Source organism: Hyperoodon ampullatus (assembly GCF_949752795.1).
Source record: "Hyperoodon ampullatus genome assembly, chromosome: 11".
NCBI classification, from domain to species: domain Eukaryota; kingdom Metazoa; phylum Chordata; class Mammalia; order Artiodactyla; family Ziphiidae; genus Hyperoodon; species Hyperoodon ampullatus.
Genome location: NC_136924.1, coordinates 55,454,837 through 55,478,874, shown reverse-complemented (window position 1 = coordinate 55,478,874; position 24,038 = coordinate 55,454,837). Strand labels below are relative to the sequence as shown.

At 56.1% G+C, this 24,038-nt stretch overlaps 2 protein-coding genes across 8 annotated transcripts in view; one reads left to right on the top strand and one right to left on the bottom strand.

Annotated features, from left to right (window-relative positions):
• FMNL3 (formin like 3) overlaps positions 1 to 8,070 on the top strand; it is a gene marked incomplete at both ends in the record, with an annotated part of 54,914 nt that extends 46,844 nt beyond the window's left edge. For 2 of the 3 annotated variants that reach the window (XM_079714450.1, XM_079714449.1), the window contains 15 exons: positions 153 to 302; positions 733 to 834; positions 1,825 to 2,104; positions 2,559 to 2,627; positions 2,717 to 2,841; positions 3,041 to 3,243; positions 4,028 to 4,262; positions 4,423 to 4,491; positions 4,620 to 4,700; positions 4,805 to 4,934; positions 5,582 to 5,742; positions 6,060 to 6,161; positions 6,535 to 6,627; positions 6,915 to 7,038; positions 7,982 to 8,070. In XM_079714450.1, the coding sequence (XP_079570576.1) occupies positions 153 to 302; positions 733 to 834; positions 1,825 to 2,104; positions 2,559 to 2,627; positions 2,717 to 2,841; positions 3,041 to 3,243; positions 4,028 to 4,262; positions 4,423 to 4,491; positions 4,620 to 4,700; positions 4,805 to 4,934; positions 5,582 to 5,742; positions 6,060 to 6,161; positions 6,535 to 6,627; positions 6,915 to 7,038; positions 7,982 to 8,070 (2,013 nt within the window). Of the gene's footprint in view, positions 1 to 152; positions 303 to 732; positions 835 to 1,824; positions 2,105 to 2,558; positions 2,628 to 2,716; positions 2,842 to 3,040; positions 3,244 to 4,027; positions 4,263 to 4,422; positions 4,492 to 4,619; positions 4,701 to 4,804; positions 4,935 to 5,581; positions 5,743 to 6,059; positions 6,162 to 6,534; positions 6,628 to 6,914; positions 7,039 to 7,172; positions 7,290 to 7,981 lie in introns of all 3 variants that reach the window. The other variant, XM_079714448.1, reaches the window with a different exon arrangement.
• Positions 8,071 to 9,246: 1,176 nt separating this feature from the next.
• Positions 9,247 to 23,481, bottom strand: PRPF40B (pre-mRNA processing factor 40 homolog B; the record flags this gene model as incomplete). Of its 5 annotated transcripts, none has more annotated exons than XM_079714159.1 (25): positions 9,247 to 9,749; positions 9,851 to 9,994; positions 10,108 to 10,169; positions 10,421 to 10,598; positions 10,802 to 10,900; positions 11,150 to 11,245; positions 11,454 to 11,591; positions 11,819 to 11,935; positions 16,066 to 16,157; positions 16,306 to 16,420; positions 17,090 to 17,223; positions 17,942 to 18,092; positions 18,465 to 18,573; positions 18,673 to 18,837; positions 19,373 to 19,437; positions 19,521 to 19,650; positions 19,879 to 20,079; positions 20,311 to 20,335; positions 20,417 to 20,537; positions 20,826 to 20,936; positions 21,064 to 21,089; positions 21,314 to 21,341; positions 22,032 to 22,097; positions 22,408 to 22,551; positions 23,449 to 23,481. In XM_079714159.1, the coding sequence occupies 25 exons, from the start codon at positions 23,464 to 23,466 to the stop codon at positions 9,657 to 9,659; spliced, it is 2,628 nt and encodes an 875-aa protein (XP_079570285.1). In that variant the 3' UTR covers positions 9,247 to 9,656. The 5 variants fall into 5 exon arrangements, with proteins under 5 accessions (XP_079570285.1, XP_079570283.1, XP_079570286.1 ...); XM_079714157.1 differs by having other exon boundaries at positions 10,814 to 10,900; XM_079714160.1 differs by having other exon boundaries at positions 10,814 to 10,900; positions 19,373 to 19,407.
• Positions 23,482 to 24,038: the final 557 nt, after the last annotated feature.

The window sequence follows — 24,038 nt, the reverse complement described above, 5'->3', positions numbered from 1 at the left end:
TTTGCGCAGAGGGCTCCTAAGTCAGTCAGCTCCACAGGGCGAGAATCTGACACGGCTACAGTAGGAGCTCCCTGGGTCCTAGGCTCTAGGAAGGGGTCATGGAGGCTGATGAGGAGGCTCCCCCAACTACTACTCTCTCTGCTTTCCGCCAGAAGTCAAGGCACACAGAGAGCGAGAAGCTGCAGGTGCAGATCCAGGCATACCTGGACAACGTGTTTGATGTGGGGGGTTTGCTGGAGGATGCCGAGACCAAGAACGTGGCCCTGGAGAAGGTGGAAGAGCTGGAGGAGCATGTGTCCCATGTAGGTGGTCCTCCTTTGCTGCCAGAACCACTGTTGAGAGTGGGGAGAGTGGGGACATCTGAGTCTAGGAATCCTGAGCTGACCTACTTACCTCCCGATTGAGCCTCAGGGAAGCCTCAGAATCCACTGGGGCTCTCTAGCGCATGCTCTGGCTGAGACACTGGTTCATCCGCGGTGGAACACACATTGACCTCAGGAATGGATGTGAGGTGGCCTCAGGCTTGAAAGAGGCAGATGGTGGCCATTTGCCTTGTACTATTTCATGTGGTCTCAGATCCTGGGCTCACAGGAGTGACAGGGAAGCCACTGGGCCAAGCTGCCTTTGGGGCCCTGCATGGAGGGGTCGGGCCTGGGTCCTGACTGGGGTTCAGACTGTGCTGAGTGCCCAGACTTTAGGGCCATCCCCAAACCTGCCCTTTTCATCCTGCAGCTCACAGAGAAGCTTCTGGACCTAGAGAATGAGAACATGATGCGTGTGGCAGAGCTAGAGAAGCAGCTGCTGCAGCGGGAGAAGGAACTCGAGAGCATCAAGGTACCAGGTTACGTGGGGAAGGGAGCCCCTGAATGGTACTGGGTGCTGGGGCCTGGGGATCTTGCTTTTCGTTCCATGTCAGTCATGTCAAGTCCTCGAGAATCCAGATGTTAATTCACCCCTGAGGCACTCAAATGAGGGTGGGCTGATGATTTCACCCCATGTTTTAGCTGGAGAGGGAAGCTGGAGCCAGAGTGGGCCAGACATACACACAGGAGGGTGGGAGCAGGTGGGGCACCTTTGGAGCCCCTGTCTCCTCCTGCCAGCCCACCCCCTTGCTTCTCCCTCACCCGTACCTCCACGTGCCTCCCCAGCCCAGTGTAATGAACAGGCTCAGAATAGCCCAGGTACTTGGGGCTGTTTATTAGGATATCCACCATGTATTCCAAATTGGAGAGCAGGGCCTCTTCACATTCCAGTGTCTTCTCTGTTCCCCACCTAACTTTTTGTTAGTTATAAAATCATGCCCCAACCCATCTCTTCTTCCACAGGAATACAATTATGCTGGCTCTGTTGAGCTCAGTACACATCTGCCAAGCCCCTGCTAAGAGTCTGAAGCGCTGAATTGGGAGTATGGAGGATACAGAGGTGGCTAAGGCAGGGTCTTGTCTGTAGGGGGCTTCCAATTGAGCGACTGTACAAACCAAATGAAATGAGAGCAGGACTGAGGCACAGAGGGCTGAGAGCTGCCATAGCAGGCTGCTGGTGGGTCAAGGAGAGTTTCACAAGGGCAGCCTTCTACCTGGGCCTTGAGGGACCAGTGAGACTGGGCTGGAGCAGCGAGGAAGGACACTGCAGGGTGCCAGCCAAGCAGTCTTGCTCTTCGCCCCCCTCTTTTGTTCTGCTGCATTCCAGTTTTCCCTGGGTTTCTGCCGCTCTCTGCCTCTGAGTACCCTCCCAGAGACCCTTGGGTAGGAAGTCTCACTCCCAGGAGCATCGCCTGCTGCGCCTTCAGGTGCTCTTTTCTTAACGGAGCTATCTGCCCAATAGGAGACTTACGAGAACACGAGCCACCAGGTACACACCCTGCGGCGGCTCATTAAAGAGAAGGAGGAGGCCTTCCAGCGCCGATGCCACTTGGAGCCCACCGCCCGGGACCTAGAGTCAGTGGGCAGCGAGGCCCTGGCCCGGGTAGGCCCTGAGGAACTGAATGAGGGCATGCCCCCCTCCGACCTGGACCTCCTGGCTCCGGCCCCGCCCCCCGAGGAGGCCCTACCTCTGCCTCCGCCGCCGGCTCCTCCCTTGCCCCCTCCACCTCCCCCGTTACCAGGTAAGCAGGACCCTTACCTGGTAAAAGGCAAGAGGTGCAGCCTTATTGTGGGGCCAGACCAAAAGCCCAGTCAGCAGCATCTCCACAGGGAGAAACTGGGGATGTGGCTGGAAGGATGTAAAGTCAGGTGGGAGAGGCTGAGGGAGGGTTAGAATCCGAGGGAGGCTCAGATTACTAGGGAAGGGATGTCTACGAGCAGATGTGGATCTGTTTTAAGGAGCGTAAAGATGCCGCTCCTGATTCCTCTGAGGACATCCAAGGAGAGGGCTTAGACGAAAGCAGGAGAGAGTGGGTCAGAGACAGCATGACCTGCCCCGTCAGTTAGGACCCCTGGGAGCCACTTGGGCAGGGAGTTCATGCAGACTCCTTCCCTGATAGTCTTTAAGGACAGGTAGGGCGGACAGAGGGGAGTCTCTTGGCCCCTGGGTCACTGTGCTATTTCCTCTTTTCCCAGACAAGTGTCCCCCAGCCCCACCTCTCCCCGGCGCTGCTCCCTCTGTGGTGTTGACAGTAGGCCTGTCAGGTGAGTGTCCCGAGGGCTCTGGGCAGGGCTAGTGGGACCGAGGGAGTGTGTCCTTGGCTCCTGCCTCACTGATCCTCCTTCCAAATTAGCCATTCGCATTAAGAAACCTATCAAGACCAAGTTCCGGCTGCCTGTCTTCAACTGGACAGCACTGAAACCCAACCAGATCAGCGGCACTGTCTTTAGCGAACTTGATGATGAGAAGATCTTGGAGGTAGCAGGGCCTGGGGCCCTCAGGGCTGGGCTTGGGAGCTGGGGACCAGGTTGCCCTTTAAGGTAGATCTCTTGGCTTTGGAAGAGCCCTCAGACTCAGCCCTCCATGTACCAGAGCTGAGCTGATGCTGGTGTGCTGCCAGCGGGTCCTCTTGTAGGATGAGGCCACAGCATTTTCCTTTCTCATCAACTCCTGCCAGGACCTGGATCTGGACAAGTTTGAAGAACTGTTCAAGACAAAAGCCCAGGGTCCTGCCCTTGACCTCATCTGCTCCAAGAACAAGACAGCACAAAAGGCTGCCAGCAAGGTGACCCTGCTGGAAGCCAATCGTGCCAAGAACCTAGCCATCACCCTCCGCAAGGCTGGCCGCTCAGCTGAGGAGATCTGCAGGGCCATCCACACGTGAGGCTCCCACTGACCTTGCCCTGGTCCCCAGCTAAGTTGGTAACCCACCTAGGATCTCCACCTAGGATCCTAGCCTTCCCTGGATTCCAGGGCATTGACAGAACTCCCTCAGTCATCCAGTGGCTTGGCCAGAATTTACTGCATCTGTGCTGTGTGCCAGGCACTGTGTGAGGTGTTGGGGAGTCAGCCCAGACCTTCATTCAAGGAGCTCCCAGTCTAATGGGAACAGTCCAGTAACACTGGGTGACAACACCAAGGTAGTGGAGGTACAGGCAGCTTTGGGAGAACAGGGAGGGCTAGGTAGCTGAGCTCGGTGATGAGGGAAGGCTTCCTGGAGGAGGTGATGTCTCACTTGCGACCTGAAGGATGTGTATGAACTCCAGGTCAGGGCCTGGAGGGAGAGGCATGGTGCCCTGAGGACTGAAAATTGACTCTGGCTTTAGTGTAAGGAGGGGAGTAGGAGAGACAGAGTAGAGAGGCGAGCAGGAGTCTTGCAGGCTGGGCCTCCTAAGCCACGTCCAGGTGTTAAGACTTCTCCGTAGTTGCAGAGGGAAGACATTGAAGGGTTCTTAAACAGGGCATGGACTGTGACCCTAGGACTGCTACTGGTGCTGAGTAACCCCAGCCCTGGAGTTACTGGAGGTGAGACAGTGAGTCCTCTGCCTCTGGCTGTGTGCTGCTCAAGACCTCACCCTCAGTCCTTGTAGGAGCTGGAAAATGAAGGGATGACAGATAATGTGGGCAAAGGCAAGACCTGAGGTGGTCCCTCCCTCCTACACAGGTTTGACCTCCAGACACTACCCGTGGACTTCGTGGAGTGCCTGATGCGCTTCCTGCCCACAGAGGCTGAGGTGAAGCTGCTGCGGCAATATGAGCGGGAGCGGCAGCCCCTGGAGGAGCTGGCGGCCGAGGACCGCTTCATGCTGCTCTTCAGCAAGGTGGAGCGGCTGACCCAGCGAATGGCTGGCATGGCCTTCCTGGGCAACTTCCAGGACAACCTGCAGATGCTCACGCCGGTACGGCCCCCACCTGGCCCCCACCTGGCCCCCACCCGTATCACGGTTGTCTGCAGCCGCCCCTCCGCCCTTTACCTGCTGGTCCCCTCCCCTGCCAGCCCCTCCCTGACTTTGCCGCATCCCGGCATGGGGTCACTCAGCTATTCATCTTGCCTTCCAGCAACTCAACGCCATCATTGCAGCCTCTGCCTCCGTCAAGTCCTCACAGAAGCTGAAGCAGATGTTGGAGGTGGGGAGGGGTTGGGGATGGAGGTGCCGGGAGTTCCCAGGTCCTGGGTGGGGGGCTGGCGCTATACAGAGAGGAGGAAGGAGCCCTCGGGTCTTGCCCTGAGTTCCTCCCGTGCCTCTTTTGGACAGATCATACTTGCCCTGGGGAACTACATGAACAGCAGCAAGCGGGGAGCTGTGTATGGCTTCAAGCTCCAGAGCCTGGATCTGGTAAGATGGTGGGCACAGCAAGTGGCCAGGAAGCTGGAGGGGGCAGCGGCTGTGGCGCCAGGGTGTTCAGCCCTCTTGCACTGACCCCTGTCCCCCTCTACCAGCTGCTGGACACCAAGTCCACTGACAGGAAGATGACACTGCTGCATTTCATCGCCCTGACGGTAAAGGAGAAATACCCGGACCTGGCTAACTTCTGGCACGAGCTGCACTTTGTGGAGAAAGCTGCAGCAGGTGAGGGGAGCCTGGCCCAGCAAGCCTGCCTCGTGTCCAGCGCAGGACAATCCCTGGAAGCTATGAGGAGGGGGAGCACTTGGGTGCCTTTCTTTCTTGCTTTTGTTTTCTTTTTTCTGACCACTTCAAAGTTTTCCGCTGGGGCCATGGGCAGGGGCCACCCCAGAGGGAGCCTTCCTACAGGCACCAGGCCCCCACCCAGCCCTTTCCACTTGGGTGCTGTGGGAGCTGGAAGGGAAAGGCAGTGGTGGCTCTTCACTGCCAACTCCCCCAAGCTGGCCCCAGAGCCTGTGTCTCTGTGATGTACGTGAAGTGCTTAGAAAACCCATAAAGCCCCCCACAGACATAGGGTGGCTGTTATCTTTGCCCCCCTCGTGAAACTGGGGAAGGCCTGGGGCAGCTCTGTTTTGGAGCCCAGCAGTCTGCGGCTCACCTTCCCTTGCTACCTTCGGGGTCATGAGCCCACGGCCTCTTTTCCTTTTCCTTGCCCCTGTGAGAGCTTGGCTAGCTTGGTTCGCCCCTCTCTGTCCACGCTGGTAGCTCTGGAGTGGGGCGTGAGGAACCGAGTGAGCCCATGCTGAGCGGGAGGGCTGGAGTTTGCTGTAGTCCTGGGCTGTAGTCCTCAGCCCGGGCTCTGGTGATGACAGTGTCCCTGGAGAACGTGCTGCTAGACGTGAAGGAGCTGGGCCGGGGCATGGAGCTGATTCGGCGGGAGTGCAGCATACATGACAACAGCGTCCTGCGCAACTTCCTTAGCACCAACGAAGGCAAACTGGACAAGCTCCAGCGTGATGCCAAGACAGCCGAGGTGAGCACAGGGTGGAGGCGGGTGGGAGAGGCTGTGGCCAAGGTGTCGTGCGCCTCTGGCGGGCTTAGTTCTGGTTCTTGGGTCAAAGAACTTTTGTCAAGCAGCTGGCTGGCTGATCGTAGTGGAGAGGGGGCGCCGGGGGTGGCAGGCAGCTGCCTCTGGAGACGCACTCCAGGGGGCTTGGCGAGCCCCTAGTTCTTTGCCCTCCCCCAGGGGCTGTGGGGGGCTGCGGCTTCCTGTGGGCCTCCTGCCCCTGCTGGGAGCCGGGCTTCTCCTTCCCCCACCGGGCTGACCCCTTCTGCCCACCCCCTCCCCAGGAGGCCTACAATGCTGTTGTGCGCTACTTCGGTGAGAGTCCCAAGACCACGCCTCCTTCTGTATTCTTCCCAGTATTTGTCCGATTCATTCGTTCTTACAAGGTGAGCAGAAGAGAGGCTTTTAAAGAGGAGTTTGGCTGAGAGAAAACTGGTAGAGGGAGAGAGGGCTGGGCTTCAAGCTTGGGCCTTTTCCGTCTCCTCCTCTGAGTCCTGCGAGGGAGCGATGGAAGCTGGCCATAGGCCTCTTAGCTGTGAACTGGTGGGCAGGGTGGGGGCCCAGGCCCTTCCTGTCATTGTTTGGGGCAGGAAGTGCCCCTCCAGAGAGTGGCCACCTGGGGTTGCTGGTCCCACTGACACCCACTCTCCACCCCCTCAGTGTCAGCCCCTCCCCTCACAGCTCACAGCCTGTGTGACACACACACACACACACACACACGCGCGCACACACCCCGCCCCCATCTTTCATGGTACGTAGGAAGCAGAACAAGAGAACGAAGCCCGCAAGAAGCAGGAGGAGGTAATGCGGGAGAAGCAGCTGGCTCAGGAAGCCAAGAAACTGGATGCCAAGGTGGGTGGGACCAAGAACTGGGGCCTGGAAAACACGGCAAAGGATTAGGAGGGGGTGGAGCAGAGAGCTGGAGAGGCGACAGAACTGGAGCCCACAGACCACCCAGAGGGCCTGATGATGGAGTCCAGAGGGATGGAGAGGGGGCTACGGGAGGGGATTCCTAGGCGATGATGGGGGCTGGGCTGGCGAGCACAATCAAGGGCATCCTCAGACTGCATCTTGGGGCAGGAACCAGCCCCGTGGTACGTTAGCGGTGACTCCCTTTCCCTGCAAATGCTCGGCTCTAGACCCCATCCCAGCGGAACAAGTGGCAACAGCAGGAGCTAATTGCAGAGTTGAGGCGGCGCCAGGCCAAGGAGCACCGGCCTGTTTATGAGGGGAAGGATGGTACCATTGAGGACATCATCACAGGTGGGGCCCTTTTCCGTCCCTGGTGCCTGGCCACTGGGCCCAGCTCCCAAACCCCAACCATAGCCCTTTGGGCCCTCCTCCTCCCACCCCACCCCCATGGGGCCTGACCACTGTGTCTCTCTCCTGGGCCACAGTGCTGAAGAGTGTCCCTTTCACGGCCCGTACTGCCAAGCGGGGCTCACGCTTCTTCTGCGATGCAGCCCATCATGATGAGTCAAACTGTTAACCCCCAAGGCTGGGGCCCTTGACAGGTACTGGGCACCACAGCTGCCCTCTCTGCATGCCCACCTCCCAGGAGTCCTGCTGGGTCCCACAGGCGCCTCCTCTCCTGCATGACTTGAAACCATCCTCGGGCAGTGCCGTGGTGATGGGGACACATACTTCTTCCCTTGCATGCCCCATGCTCTGAGAAGCATGGCTTAGCCCCTGCATGTGCCCTCAGGGAAGTGGTTCTCTCTCCCACTAATGCTGTCTGGCTTGTACTAAGACCCAAGGGGTAGGGAGTTGCCAAAACAGGCAGGATCAGGCGCGCGCCGCTGATCACTGAGGCTGAGAGTCTCTGGTCCTGGGCCCAGGTATCATTTGTCCTTGTCTCCTCGTAAGAGCTCTGGCAGTGGCTTCTGCCCAGGGGCATCAGATGACCCTTGACCTCTGTTTCCTGATACCCAATCTGCCTGGGGTCTCTTCCCAGCTTCTAGATCTTGGGGAGTCCACCTTGTTTCTGTCACTCCCCAGTGGCCTCTAGAACCCCCACCTGTTCTTCTGACTGTGCAGAGCCCGCCCCAGAAATCTCCCTGACCAGCCCCTCCAGTCTCTCTTTAATCTTCTCCCTCATCGACCTCACGCCTGGCTCTTCGCTGGCCCTGCCTGTGCGGCTGGGCCCTCGGAAGGTGGGCCTGGCCCAGCCTCCCTGTTTGTTCACAGGCCTCTGTTTCCCCTACAGGCCTCCACCACCAGCCCCTTGTCGTTCGCCACCAAGCCAGGAGTGCCGCACCGCCTGCTGGCCCCCCTCGGGCTCCAGGGCCCCACTGAGACCTTCTTGGAGGCAGAAGCACTTCAACCCTGAGTCCTTCAAGTCCAACCAGTGGACCTGAAGCCCTGGAATTGGCCAAGGGCCCAGCAGAGGGCTATGCTGCTCTCAACCCAGTGTCCACCCTAGCTCTCAAAGCTGCGTCTTGCCTGCCGCCACTGTGGGCACGAGGTCTTTCAGGGCTTGGCACTTCCCTGGTGCCTCCAGTACTGCACTTTGCTCCCAAGGTCTTCAACATCATTTCCTCAAGGGTCAGCTCAGGGCTGGAGAAAACCATTTCCAGCTTTAGGCTATGAACGGGCACCTAGGCCCACCACCACTAGAGCCAGAGGGACGAGAGGAGAAAGCAATTTTTCCCCCTTACTTTTTGCAACCCAATGGTCAGCTGCGATCCAGAAGTGTCCAAGCTTAGGGAGCCCTGGGGCGGGGCCCTGCCAGTCTCAGATCGTCTTCTACCAGGAGCAAGGCTCTCCTAAGCCTGGGCAGTGTGCCCTAGTGATAAGGGGAGAGGAGAGGTGCCACGCTCCCTGCCCTTGGCCCTTTGCGTTCTAGGCTGACTATCCTTGCCGAGGTGGGCAGAGGACTAGTTTTCTCTGCCTAGAGAGAGGGTGTGCCAAGAACGTCCTCACCTCCTTCCCCCGGCTAGGTTTTGTTGGCAGGGGCAGGGTCATGTCGGTCTTAGCTATTTTCTCCGTCCCCTGCCGGTTTCTTCTCGGCCCCTGGGAGGGAATACAGGGGCCCACTCCTTTTTGTACATGTACCACTTCCTTCTCTCTTGTACATAAACTCCAGACTTTCCTTCTCTTAACAAAGGCTTGAAATACCAGGCCTGACTCTGTCTCCTCTGAGTGTGGCGGGGGGGGGCTAAGCTGGCCCTTTAGGCTGACCCAAGCCACGGGGATAGAAAGGAGGCTGGGCAGAGCTGCCACGCTTGGGGGAGGTGAGTGCGGAAGCCTGGAGGAGAACCTGGCTAGATGAGCTCCAGCCACACAAAGGGAGGCAGGCCCGCCGTGAGGCACCAGTGCCCCCTGCTGGCCATGTGGGCACCTGTCCAGCTCCAGCCGGCCCCAGTGCAAGCACACAGAGAAGACAAAAGAGCCACTGGCCACGTTATAAATATTGTTATTTAAAAAACAAAACCAAAACCAAAACGAAACACACATACACTGGGCCCCGGGGCTGGAGGAAGGAGTGGTGGTGCCCCAAGGGCCCGGGCAGGCAGGAGCAGGTACTGATGCTAGAGGGTAAGGACCCCGCCCTCTGCCACCCAGGCTGTGTCCACCAGCCTGTCACTCTTCCTGGGGGCCCCTTCTCACATTTTATCTACTGGCACCACCCACCCACATGGCATTCACCACCAATCGCTGGTCTGGGGCTGAGGGCTGGGCCCACACTAGCTGTCCGGGAAGCTGGGAGGACCCTTAAACACCGCGAGCAACCCTGGGAGGTGCTGGCAATGATGTGTTGGGGTTGGGGCTACTTGAGGAAAAGTGGACACGGACCCAACTAAGGAAGAAGTCTGGGGCAGACAGCGAGGGTAAACTAGGCCACAGCCTCACACAGACCCGAGGCACGGTGCCTCATCAGGTCACTGGTGGTCATCCAGCTGTTGCAGGAGCGTCCGCCGCCGTCTTTCCAGCTCACCCTCGCTCAGCTCGCTTTCCGACGTGTCCCAGCCCGTCTGGTGGAGCAAAGGCACAGCTCACCCACAGCTTCCCCCCGAGGGCTGCCGAGGCCTGGGCACAGCGCTGACTGGGCTGGGGCCGGGTGCCTGCCTCTCACCTTCTCCTTCTTGATTCCAAAGCCTGCGGAGCGGTTAGGGAGCTCTGCCCGCCGGAGGTCCCTGTCCTTGTCCTGCTCTGGTTCTTTCTCATCACTCTCCTTGCCCGCTTTCTCCTCGGGGTCTGTCTCGCTCTCAGGACTGTTCTGTAAGAGCCCAGAGCCCGCCTCCTCAGTTTCTGTGGAGAACAGCCCAGGAGGCGGGTGAAGACATCTCATAAAATAGCAGGGCCTTGGACGGAAGTTCCTTCCCTACGCACCGACTTGTGTCTTCTCTTCTTAGTTCTCTTTTTTGGTTTCTTGACTTTCCGAAGGCCATGATCTGGAGACAGAAAAATCCCCACTAAGTCCCATGGGAGAAGGGAGGCCTCATCCTTTTCTCTGCTCATTCTTCACAGACAGGGACCTGTCTGAGGAAGTCTCAGTCCAGTTTTCCTTCCTTCTCTCCGTTTCCTGCCTGGGCAGGGACGCGAAGTTCTCCTTACTCTCCGACAGGTGCAGCCCTCCCACTCCACTCTACCCTCAGAGGGTGGGGCTCCCTGAAGGCCTCCTCTCCAGCTCCCAACTGCTTACCTGATCCAAGGAGAAGGCGGGAGGATGGGGAACCCCGTCCTCCAAGGGCAGCACCCCCACTTTCAACAGAATCAAGTGAGGAAGAGGGCTCAGAGCCTGACTCCGAGGGGTTCCGCCGCCTCCGCCTGGGGGGCCGGAGAGATGGTGGGGGCAGCTCCTCATCTTCTGACTCAGAGCCCTGGGGAGATCGGCAGACACGTGTCGGCACAGAGGTTACCTGGGCTCCAGAGGCCCTCAAGTATGGGAACTGGGGACAGAGAGGAGAATCCAGGACCAAAGGAATCCTCAATCTTCCTCCAGGGGAGGTGATGTAGGGGAAAAGCAAGAAAAGTGGCTCTTATTTCCCCCCGACAATCCAGCCTCACCCCACATCCTTTCTACCCGCCAACTCACTGAGGGCGAGTGGGAACGCTTGTGATGGTGCTTCTTGCCCTTTCTGCCGTGTTTCCGGCCTTTGCTGTGGAGGTGCTGGCATTCAGTCTGGTGGAGGCAGAGGGAGGGGTGAGGAAGGTTAGCCCCAGGAAGGACCCTGCATTCTACAATCCGGTTTTGCCTCCTCTTCTCAGGCTAGGGCCTTAGGTCTATCCAGGGTACCCTAAGACCTCCCCTTCCTTAGTTGTCCAGGAAAGGAGAGCCCTGGTGGTAAGAGGTTACCGAGGCTTCCGTTAGGCCAGCCTCAGGTGTTCAAGAGCCTGGGGCAGATGCAGGGGACAAGAAGCTCTGCCTCACCTCCAGTACCTGCAGGAACTCCCGGAAGAGCCGGATCCGCTCCGACTCCAGGGTGATCTGCTCAAAGGCTGAGTCGCACACAAAGCGCTCACGGACCTTGAACAGGAGAGCACTGCTGATCAGACCAGCCCCAGCACAGCATGGATGCCGCCATGAGCACAGGGCAGGGCTGGGGCAGAGGAAGGAAGGGAGCCGAAGCTGGCCCCGAGATGTGCTATGACTGGGGTGGGCCCCCGGTGGTGGAGAAGCACCGCTGCCCTCAGGACTGAGGGGGTGGTGTTTGGTGCCAGGCTGCAGTCCTGACCTCTTCCCAGGCAGTGCCCAGCTCCACAGCAGGCACAGCCTGCCTCAGCATGCTTCGAAAGGCAGCTTCTCTGCGCCGCAGCCTTCGTGCCTCCTCCTTCTCCTGCTCTCTCTCCCGCGCCTCTGCTTTCTCCAGCAGCTGAGGACAGACAGGACACAGAACAGCGTCACCCAGGAGGGTGGGCGCCCCGACTCACCCAGACATACCTTAAAAGGTGGGAAGTTGGAGCCTGGGCTCCTACTATCATTCCCTGAACTGGGGGAAGAGTCACACTGGGGCAGTGAGTGAGAAGGCACGGAACAAGAGTGAGGGACGAGTTTGAGAACGGAGCCCTGGCTACAGCCCCTCCCCACGCGGCCCCTCACACTATTGAAAGTCAGCTTGATGTTGCCTGCATCCAGCGCAGCAGCCCTCTTGTCAAAGCTTATGACGTGGGCGAAGTCCTCAAAGGCTGTGTTCACCTCCACGCAGAAGCCCCGGTCCTGTGGGCACAGCAGCGCATGAAGCAGGGGGCACCACAGGCCCGAACCTGAAGCTGGCTGGCCTCCAGGGCAGGCAAGGGTCAGACTATAGGATGCTCAAGTAGCCCCCTCCCCTGGAAGGGATCCACAGGACTGGGATGCACTTGGAGACCAAGTCGTCCAAGTCCTCACCATCTGATAACTAAGACTCCCATGCCCACCCTTGGCTTGGTTGTCACAGGGAACTGGGGGCGGGGTTGGATCACAGGGGTGGGTGTGCAGGGTGTGTGTGTGTTTCTCACAATTAATTCTTTGTCCCTTTGGCTTAAAGCTTGAGCCCCTGCTGGGTCCTCCTGCTGCTCAGTAAGTTCCTTGCATTCCAGCATCTGCAGGTCCCACCCTCCGGCTATATTTATTGAGTGCTTACTAAGTACCAGGTACCATGCTGAGTGTTTCACACACATTATCTCATTTAATCCTCACATATCTGAATTTAAGCACAAGTCCTAGTATCCTAATTTTATGCAGAAGAAGAAACCAAGGTTTGGAGGAACTAGCGAAATTGCCCAAGGTCTTCAGGGCTAATATACGGCTGAACGAGAATTCTACCCCAGGTCTTTCTAACAACAAAGCCCCTACTTTTAAGCACTACACCCACACAGATCACTTCATCCACGGGAGAAAAAGAGGCCATCTGGTGTACAACTCCCGAAACACTATTAAAAATACCACACACAGACCTGGCGCTGTGCTTCTCACCTTAGTCTCAAAACACCCCAGTGAAGCAGAGGCTTAGGAGAGTTCTCTCACTTGGCCCAAGATGACTCAGTGGAAAGTGAAGCCACTGGAGTGCGAGGTCTGGGGCACGGGCCCAGGTTCCCTCCCTCTCCCTCCACTCAGCTCAAACTTGACCCGGCCTTCCTGCTGATGGCAGAGGCACACTCTTCTTGCTTCTTCCAAGAGGACTTCCTCAACCCATGCTCTCCAGCCCTTCTCCTCAAACATACCAATCTCTCTCGCTTAGGGAACTGCAAGCTTCAGTCTCACCTCTTCACTGGCTCCTTCCGTCAAGTACACAGCTCACTTAACCTGGAACACCCTTTCCACCCTGCTCTCCACCTTCCTCAAGCTAACAACCTCTGCTTCTTTCCCTTTGTTTCAAAATCTTTAAATGCAGCGCAAAGGAAAACAAACATTTATTAAGCCTACTATAAGCAAGAGACTACAAGTTATTTAATTTCACGATCTTGCACGTGTATCATCCCCATTTTACAGATTAGGAAACTGAGGCTCAGAGACATTATATAACTTGCAGAGGTCTCAACCAATGAACAGCCAGGAGTTACCCAACTCTAAAGACTGTGCTGCACTCATTCTGCCCTCTTCACGGACACTGCTCTCCTAGAGGTTGCTCACGTCCCAAGAGTCAACTCCAAGGACGCCTTGGTCCCCACTCTTCTCGTCCTCTGTTCACTTCTTCAGCGCTCCCCTCTCCAGGGTCCCCTCCTGTCTCCGACCTCTTTTACCACCTCTCTTGCATGTGCTTGTTCCCCTGAGACCTGCAGTTAGTCTTTTCAATCTACACTGTCCTTTGCAATCTCATTCCCCACCTCTCTCCTGATTTTCAGACCCATACTAGACTGGATATTTTGCAGACACTTCAAATTCAGCAGATCCCAAGAGAATTCATTTCCTGGGAGCCCCCCACCCCACTCCCATGGATCTCTCAGGCCCAGATCTTCTGTCTTTCAGCTATTCCAAGTCCAGGACTCTGCACTACCCTATGGGATGCGAGGTACCATCACTGTCTGCCTGGCTGGTAGATGGTCTCAGGGAGCCCTGGGTTCATCTGCCTTCCATAGGCAGGAGCCCAAAAGGGGGAAGAGGAAGGAGGAACTATCTAAAAAAGATTCTTTCTCAGGAGGTGTGGAGACACAGGACTCAGCAAGGATAGGACTCCCACAGGCCTATCAGCAGTACCGGCTGCTCTGTGGCTAAAAGTTAAGAGTCCAATAAAATTTAGCTCTCCTTGGATTAGATATTTCTACTTTATATAATTATCCTATTTAAAATTTGGTATGTGCTTTATAACTCCCTGCCCCAGGTTGCTTTTGAGAATAATTCCAGAAGTGGAATTCCTATTTTCTCCAGCCCTGTTCTTCCTGCTTAATCCTTACCAATGGCACCATCGATCCACTCCTGACATCTCCGACTCACTCCTTCCTTCCCTCAGTTTCACAAAAAAATCCGTCAGTTCTACTTCTGCGTGACTCTAGCCTACTGGTTTTAAACTTTCTTTTTTAACAGCAGAAACATTTTTTTCCATAAAAATCTCATGCAGAACCTCGATGTATAAAAGAGAAACAAGCTGTTACACTTGAAAAGAGAGGAAGGAGCATAAAGTACCCCCCCCACTCCCCCACCCCCTCCGGCTTGTCCCAAGGCCCCTCTGAGGAGACCTAGGGAGTTTCAGAAACTACTGGAACATCACAGCTCTGCTCACTGGCCATCCCCACTGCCCCCGTCGAGCTCAATCCCACCTAGATCACTGCAGCAGCTCCTGCCTGGTCTCCCTACTCACCCTTCATGCTTCGAACCCTGCCTTGAGTCCATGCTGCCCGGATTTTTCTAGCAAATGGCCCCAACAGCAGGAAAGCGGTCTGGGGGTGAGTCAGAAGAGGATAACTCAAGCTCAGAATTTATCTTAATCACTGGCCACTACCACTCCTAGTATCCTGAGGCTTCGAGTCCTACCACACCTATCCCTAAGCATACAAGCACTCTGGCTGCAAGCGCTGCTCTACACAACCACCTGGGCTTTTCCAAGACATCAGCTAATCACATCATTCCCAGCTCCCCATTACTTACAAGATAAAAATCCAAATTCCTTATTTTAGCATTCAAGGAATTTTACAGGCAGGGCTCTCCTTCCCAACTGGGGCATGTGGTTCCAGAGAAACAGAGGAAGCCACAGGACATTATGATACATCTTACCTAATGGTAAGTAATTTTAAAATATTAAATTTATGTTAACAGAGAAGTATTACGGTATTAAAATGCAACACCTGCATGAATTCTTAAGGCAAAACACAGGACTTTAAAGAAATGTGTGTGCAGTGGGACATTCCTTGCTTTATTCTCAGACCCTCTCCACCTGAGGTACCAAGTTACTCCCCTTGGTAATCAGGTGAAGTCTGAAGGAATACTCCCCATTTTTCAGACGAGGAAACATGCTCAGAAAGATTAAGTAATCTGCTCAAAGTCACACAATTTGTAAGTGGTTAAGCTGGACTTTTACCCCTGCAGTCTGCCTTCACAGCCCTGCTCCTAACCACTATCCACACTGCCCTCTCAAACCCATGAGAATGGTCTTCACTTCCACAAAGAAACATGCTTCTCTTTGTTATCTTTTTCTGAAACATGGGGCTCTCTTAGTCCATCACTCACTTTTCCCCCTTTGATAGACATGGATGTTGAGAATTCTCCAACGTGCGTGTGCGATCGGAAATGGCAGGTGAATTCGCTCCCACATCACGGAGGTGACAGAGAGGAGTGAGGATAGATAAGGACAGGCTCCTTCTAAAAGGCAGTGGCATCTCAGCTCAAGTCCACTGAATGCCTCACAAAACCAGCCCGGTGCTGCTAGATAAGCCAAATTTCCAAGAGACGCTGAAGATCCAGATTTTAATTGTAGTCTCTTGATTTTAAAATGTTAGCATCAAATTCCAAATTTTTGTAAACTCTGTACAGGCAGAAGGAACCTATCTGTGGGCCACCAGTTTATGATTAGCTGTGCTGCTTGCTCCTCTGTGCTCCTGTGGGACGCTACGCCCAGGACCTCCACCCTCCTCCACCTACTCGTTCTTAGAGGTGCAGTTCAAATGGCAATTCTTTCGATTCTCTGTAGTAACACTTGCCCCTCTGTAGAGCCATTGTCATGTCTATCTTCCTACTAGACTATGAGGCTCCTTATGGGCAGAAATTGTATCTTATTCATTTGTGTGTCCCCAGCACACAGTAAAGGATCACAGTAGCTATCTCCTGAACCGAGCTGCAGTGCTCCCACAAAACAGGCCTTACTGGGGAGTTCTGTCCTGGGAGCTTGCCCTGCACCCAGCCTGCCTCCATCCACAGGCCCAGGCTTCCCTCACCTTAAGGATGTCCTTAATGATCTTCTTCTCATCATGGAATCGTGCCTTCAACTCCTCCACATAGAACTTGAATAAGTCCAGAGGGGTGGAGCCTGCAGGGAAGGGAGGGAGGGGGGCCTGGCGGGCGGCAGCTTCCCAAGGCTTGAGGGTGGGGTTGAGGACAGGACCAGGGAGTGGGAGTGCAGAGAGGCTGGCAGGGCAGAAAGCCAGGCTAGAGGAGGGGGAGCCCGGCTGCCTTACCCGGCTGGCCCAGCATGTTGGCAAAGCGGACATCAGTGCTGACCGCTGGGTACAGCTCCATCCAGGTGGACATAGAGTGCAGCTGCCCTGTCTCGTGCAGCTCATCCAGGAAGGTCTAAGCAGGGAGAGGCCAGTTACAGGGAGAGTGAGAAAGGGAGGGAGGCAGAGCCAAAGACTGGGGAAGAAGACAAGAGCTGGCAGAGAGAGGCAGGGACAACCCAGACTGAGGAAATGCAGGCAAGAGGCAGAGATGAAGAGATACAGATGGGGAGGCAGAGAGCAATGTGAAAGCAGAGAGTGTAAAACAGAAAGGGACAGACTTAAACGGAAAATGGGCTGGACCAGGAGGCAAAGAAGCGGAAACTTGCCTGCAGCATTATCTTCCCATGACTTGGTTTCAACTTCCCAAATGTGTTACAGCCAAGTAACCCCCACCACTACCAACACCAATGCCACCTCCAAGCTGGGGGACAAGCTAGCTATGCCTGTCTGGCTCCCCAGTGAAGGGAAATAAACTTGGCCTAGATGGTGAGCCATGCTTGTAGGGCGCTCTCTGCTGGCAGTTTCTGGGTGGTGCGTATGTCTAGTCTCCCTAGAGGAGCACAGCCCAAGGCTGAGGGGACACAGCGGGAGCAAAAGTGCAGGCACAGAGAGGCCTTGTGGAGCTGGGACAGGGCTGGGCATAGAGAAAGCAGTGGGACTGGCCGAGAGGAGGCAGGGCATGGGTGAAGAGGTGACGGTCTGGGGCAGAGCTGAGCTCTGATCCAGAGGGCAGCAAAGCTACCTGAAAGGCCTCCCGGTTCTTGCGCTGCTGGCGACGCTCCCGAAGCCGGGCCCTCTCCCGCTCCTCCTCCTCCTCCCTCTCCAAAGCACGGATGTGCTCCTCAAAGCAGATCAGCGCATCTTCCTTGTCCATGTCTAACCGCAGGAAGAAGCCTCAGTGGGCACCGCACCAGCGGGACACCCTCTCAGACCCAGAACCCCCAGTGCTTCAAAGATGCTGCCCCTGTAGGTGTTGGGGACACCCAGGGTGGTGGGGTTAGGGGAGCAGGGGGACTCTGCAGGAGAGGCTATTGGAATGATGGTTCTTGAGGAGGGTTCCTTGATTATATGAGAAAATATTAGAAGTATTCAGCTCTTGTGAATTTGGTTACTAGAAGTCATCATACAAAATCAGTTATCTCAGGATCTGAGATTTCATTTTTTATGGGACTGGGAATCAATCAGGCTTTGATATAACTTCAGAAGGTGAATATCTGAAGATACTGCCTGTGATGATAGGCCAGCAGCAGCTTATTGCAACATTTGTGACCACTTAAGGCCCACCCTACCAAGCAATTTAAGACCATATTCACATGAGCTATAAAAATCATCTCCAAGTCTTCTGATTCCTACACCAGTGCTCTTCCCCCAAGGACACATATTGTCCAGGTAAACAGTGGACCCTGGAGGGAGAAAGGAGGTGTCCTGAAGCATTCTGGGATCTCCAGAGTCCAGAGAGGTTCTGGACTGCGTAAGTGCTGGGGAATCCTAGACATCCAGGAGGGCAAGAGGTGCAGGGGAGTGGTTTGAGGCTGGTGCTAGGGGTCAGCGAGGAAAAGGGAAGGGACAGGAAGGAGTGGAGACCCAGGCTTACTCTGTAGCTGATGGTCCTGAGCAAAGCTGGGGTTATCCATGAGGTACTGCTGGGCCTGGGACCATGTGGTTTGGAAGTTGACGCTACTCATCCCATCCAGGATGCTCTTCAGGGCCTGGATGTTGCGGCGCCGGAGCTGCTTGGCCTGTTCCTAGGGAGCCACAGGGTCAGGGTGAGGCAGGGCAGGCTGGAGCTACTCAAGTGGGCCTGGGTAGAGGAACACCTGGGGAAAGGCAGGCAGCTTGGGGACTCTGGGATGGCCAGACTCGAGGCCTTCATGTCCCCGGAAAGGGGAAGGAAACAGGTTACAGACCAAGCCCTCACAGACCTTCCTGTTCTCCCACACCCAGAGCTGTAGGCCCAAAGCATAAATGGGGGATGTGTAGGTGCCACACCAGCTTCTGGGTAAGGTGCTGGGACCCTGGGGGCAGCAAGAAGTGAATGGCTGGGTCCACAAGGAAGCAAAGACATGGAAGGTCTTAGATGAGACTGTGACTGATGGATCCAGCCCAGTGACTGTTACCTTCTCCTTCTTGGCCAGGAAGAAAAGGACATCATCATAAACCTCTTTTCGATCCCTCTCGGGGACCACAGCCCAGACCTCCAGCTCCCCAAAGGTCTGTTCTGCCCGCCTGTGGAGCATATGGGCCGTGAGTAGGCAGGCAGAGAACAGAGACTGGGCCCACAGGTTCTCAGGGTTCCCAGGCCCCACCCCAGCCCGGCCCCCTGACCGGTAGCGGGTGGTGGAGGTCATGCGCTCATGCTGCTCCAAGAAATGCTGCAAGGTCTGCTTGGCCTCCTTGGCTTTTAGCCGGGCCTCTTCCTTCTCCTCCTTCTCCCGCTGCGCCTTGTAGGCATTGAATGCCTGCTTTTTCTCACTCAGTTTGGGCAAGGCACTGGGGTGGACAGGGTGGGAGTGGGATGGGGACAGAGGAGTCAGCCTGAACCACGCTGCACAGCCCACAAAGCAGGGTCATGGCACACTGGGGACAGGTCTCATAGAACTAACAGGTGTCCATGCATGGGCACAGCAGGCTGCAGGGGCTCCAAGGGCACAGGGAGGCAAGACAGGTAGGCCTCTGGGATGTGGGGAGGGGTAAGAAGCAGTGAGGGGACAAGATGGGGCTCTAAGACACTGCTAACACTGGGCCCTTTTGTTTTGGGGTTCTCAAGTTGCAGTCAGGCCCCTGCCCTATCCAGCCCCGTTTCCCCAATTAATTCAATTCAAATCAATTCAATTCAACAAGCATTTATTGAATGTCTCATGTCAGATCCCTTTCCCCTCCTTCTCCTGGAGGCTCTCCAGCTTCTCTTTCCCAGCACACTCACCCATCTATCACTCTCCTCACTCTGGCCCCCCTGGGGTTTCCTGGGGAATCCCTGGCTCAGCTGCCCCCATGAACAAGGTCTGGAGGGCCTGCCCAGACCTACCTGTAACGGGGGTCGGTGACCACCATCTTCATGGCCTGTTCCCACGAAGCATTGGAGGGGACAGCCTGGAATGGAGCAGGCAGGGGTCACGGGGCCTGCCCATCTCTCGCCCCCTCCAGGCCTACCCTGGGAGCCCCACTCTCAGCACCTTATCCCTCAGCAGCTCCTTGAAGGCCTGCTTTGCCTTCTCCCGATTGCTCCAACTGAGGCCAGACCTCTCCGGTTCTGGCTTTGATTCCTCTTCCTCCTGCTGTGGTGGCTGATGCTGTCCAGCAGAACTGGGGAGAAAAGGGGACTCAGCCACAGTGTCCCCCAGTTCCTATAACTTTCAGGGCCCTGCGTGATCAGGACACTCCCTCTTGCTCCCCAGGGAAGCCATTTTCTGCTCCTCAGAGGTCATGCCCAGATCCTCACACCTTTCCCGAGAAACCTGGCAGAGGTCAAGGGTTGAACCCAGCTGGGAGCCTGAGACCAGTGTCTGGAATGCCACGGGGGGCAGCCCTCACCTGCTGGGGCCCTCCTCCGGCTGCTGCAGGAACCCCTGCTCCAGGGGCTGGGCAGCCTCTGACACGTCGCAATCTTGAATCCCACCTGGCTCAGGTTCTAGGAGGCCCGTGGGCACCAAGGTGGGGCCAGGCGGCACAGGTGGGGGGTCAGGCTGTGGCTGAGGAGGCTGAGGCTGTAGTGTCCGTGGCTGCTGCCGTTTCCTGCAGGTGAGCCGGAAGGGCAGTGTCCAGTAGAGCAGGGATAGAGGTGGTCAGGGGATGGCTGGTCTTTCTATCCTGTGAAGGACTGGGGCCAGAGCAGACCACTCCACAAGGAGACTGAGAGCTGGCTCTTCCTCCCACAGAGTAGGGATCATGGGGAGAGGCCACTCCCACCCCTTAGGTGGCCCCAGGTACGGGTGGATAGGTAGGCAAGGTGGGCAAGTCACTCACCCTGCAGCCTCTTGTTTGACTAGAGCTGTAATAGGAAAGGATAACATGGTTATAGGGTAGCAAGGGCCACACCCAGAGCCCCTGCCTGGGCCCACCCCCTCCTCACCCTCCAGGTCATCCAGGTCCTTGGGCCGGGTCCAGCGGGACTCCTTACTCTGGTTGTTATAGTAGTAAGGTTTGCCTGTGTCCGACTTGTACTCTTTCCAGGGACACTGGGATAGCAGGAGCTGTAAGAGGATGGGCCAGGGAACATCAGTGGGCTGGGCATACCTTCCAGCCACAGTTGGGGGAGCTAAGGGGACCCAGTGAGTAGGGGACACAGGAGTGTTTAGCGACCACCTGGCCTGGCTCAACATGGGGGAAGGTGGACTTCCTGAGATCCTAGGGAGGTCAGGGAATGGTCAGGGATCTTGGGATCAGAGGAACCACGTGTATGGTTAGAGACTCAGGGGAAGCCAAGGACGTGGAAGGGTCAGGGCAGCTGAAAGGAAGGAACAGAAAGCCCCACTCAGGACCTCTGCCTTGGACTTGAGCACGCTGGGCTTCTCCCACACGGACTGCTTGTCGTCAGCATTGTAGTAGTAGATGCGCCCATCAGGGGCCATATGCTCACTCCACAGGGCCCTCTGGGGGAGGGGAGGGTGCACAGAATGGTGGTCAAGGCCCCTTTCCCAAAGCTTCTTCTCCTCACCCCAAAAGTTTAACGATTAGCACCCCTTTCTACCCAGAGACCCCTGAGCTGAAAGAACTCACCGGAGGGCCCGTCCCAGCCACAGCAGCTAGAAAAGAAGCCAAAGGAAACATATTAAGTCCTTGCTCCAACCCCTATCTGATCCCCATCTATTCCTCCCTTATTCCATCCCCAATAAATATCCCCTGGGCCCATCAACATCCCAGGATCCCTGGCATCCCAACAGGCATGATCCGGGGTGGGCTCTAGTCCATGGTCCCCTCTCCCCCCCAACCTCCGAGCCTGGGGGGAACAGACCCCCAGAAGACTCACAGCTGGCGGTGTCCACACCTGGAGCCGTCTGCCGAAGAAAGAGGAGGGGGAAGGGTTGGGGCCAAGCCCAGTGGCCCCCAAGACCCAGGCCATGGGGGATGAAGAAGCAGGCCAGGCCAGGATCCAAGTATCCTGCTCCCAGGGATCTCTGCTCCCTAACAGGCTTCCCCTGCCCTCTCGGGCCATGGCTCTAAGACCCCAGAGGGAAACTGCACAGCAGTTCCTTTCTTCATTTTCAAGTGAGAGTATTTTGTTGAGTAAACCTCCATGGCACATTTTTTCCACAGTGAATACCAAATGCCACATCCTACCCAGACTCTACTACACTGAACAACAGCACAAGAAGGTACAGAGAGATCCCCAGGTACTGCTGCTTCCTCCAGAGACACAGAAGATGAAGAGGAAATTGTATTCAAGTGTCCACAGTGCTAACTCTGTGAGGGTAAGCAGTGTCTGGCATGAGTGTGTTTCCTTAAGGGAGCTGGGCATAGCAGGGGGAGTAAAAAGAGAGAATGCATGTGCCTTTGGGGAAGAGAGAGAAACCAGAAGAGCTGAGTACATGGCTGGACTGGAGAGGAGGACTCAGTGTGGGGAGTGCAGCTGGGCCGAGGGTGGATGCGATCAGAAGAGGGAAAGAATGGAAGCCAAGTCCCTGTTCTCCAAGTCAGGCCCACTGGGCTGCAGGGCAGAACCTACTTCCTGTCCCCTCAGTGCTTACCGCTGCGGTGACGGGCACCGCTGGCATCAGCATCCCTGGCATCATGGGTGGTACCATTCCTGGTATCTATGGATACAAAGAAGACAAAAACCAGCTACCGAGGTGAAGGTAAGCACAGGCTGTGAAGGGTCCTGAGAGATCCTGTCGGGGCTGTGACCCTCACATGGGCGCCTCTGCAGGCAATCCCCAGGCTCTGGGCTCTTAGCCGAGCCTCAGAGTGTCCTCCAGCCATTCAGCAGACAAATCCACCTGGGCCTGGCCCCACGTTCCCTCCCTCCCCACCCCAGCTTCTCAAGTCCAGATATCCACTCTCACCTCTACCCGCAGCTAAAATGACAAGGGTTTTCAGAGCCCCTGGTACAGGGGGGAGGATTACCTGTGTGAGTGGTGGTGGCGCCCCTATTGGTGGAAGCATTGGGGGCATGATGCCAGGTGGCATGGGGGGGATGGCCGGTGGTCTCTGACTCATCGGGGGGAGCCCCATTGGAGGAAAAGGTGGGGGGATTCCTGGAGGAGGCATCTGGAAATGAGGAAAGGAAGAGCTCCTGAGTAGAGAAGACACTGCTTTGCACCTGTCAGGAAAGAGCCACTTGGCTCCCACCCCAACCCTCCACCCTGGCTCTGAGACAATTCCAAGGTTTCGGTTTGAGAGGCATGAAACCGCCTCCCTCCTCAACACTGAGACTGATAACAGGGGGTCCCTCTGGGTATAAGAGGCAAGCACGCAGCTTCTTGAAGCAGGGAAGGGAGAGGGAAAAGGGAGGTGGAACTGCCACCAGACTGCAACTGGAAGGCTCCACTGCTTCAATGCCTGTCCCCAAAGAGGCCTTTCAGATGCAGGGCCAGAGGCAGGTGTCCAGTCCCAAATCCCCCAGTCCCCTGCCTCCTACCTCTTTTTCCCCAGTTTGATGACCACCAGGTGCTATTCCAGCCTGACTTTTTTGTATAAAGAATACAGACAAGGGGAATTCCCTGACAATCCAGTGGTCAGGACTCGGCACTTTCACTGCTGAGGGTGCGGGTTCAATCCCTGGTCGGGGAACTGAGATCCCACAAGCCATGAGGCATGGCCAAAAAAAAAAAAAAAAAAAAAGAATATAGACAAGGAGCAGTGAAAGAGAAAGGCAGCCCTACCCTGCCCTCACACTAAGGGGGTCTTTTTCCATCCACTTCTCTTTTCCCCAGCCCCTGTGTGTCCCAAGGACAAAAAGACAAAGGGAGAACTGTCAACTTTATGGACTGAGAGCTTGAAAGCAGCTCCTCCCACCCCGATGCCCAAGCAAAACCATCCCTCATCCAAGGGCAACAGAAGGGGGCATTACACAAAAACCATACTGGTGATGCAGCAGTGCTAGGGACTAGGGAGTTGGGGGTGCAGGCTGGAAAAGCCAAGCCCAGGGAAAGACATAAAACTTACGAAGGGTGGTGGCATCATGGGGGGCCCCGGTGGGAAGGGGGCAGGCGCTGCTGGGGGCCGGGGACCAGAATCGGGAACCGACTGTTGAGGGAGAGAAAAGTCATAGGACCCAGGATGGGCAAAGAGATGGGCTTTTGCAGAAGGGAAGCAGAGGGGTGAGGATGAAAAAGGAGCAAAAGTTCAGAGGAAGGGTCTCCAAGCCCATTTTCCTGCCCGCTCCCAGCTCTGAGCCCTGGGTAGCTCTGCTCTCTCTTCTGCTAGCTCAGAGCCAGCTGGCTGAGCTCCTTCAATGTCATCTTTATTTTGGAAGTTTCCACTTTGCCAAAGCCAAGAAAAGATGGAGGAGGCTCTACTACAGGCACAGATGGGCTCTTCCCAAGGCTTTTCACCCACCCTCCTGCCTGTGGGCAAGGCTGTGCTTCCCTTAAACCAGGCAAACAGAGGTCTCTCATCCCCAAAGTACTCAGGGAGGAAGTGGCCTCTTTTCCTGTTCGCCTACCTGAATTCACCCAGTACAGAGACTCAACCCAAAGGTCTCTAAACATAGTCACTAGTCCTTCCTAAGTACTAGTTTCCCTATCTCTCCTCTC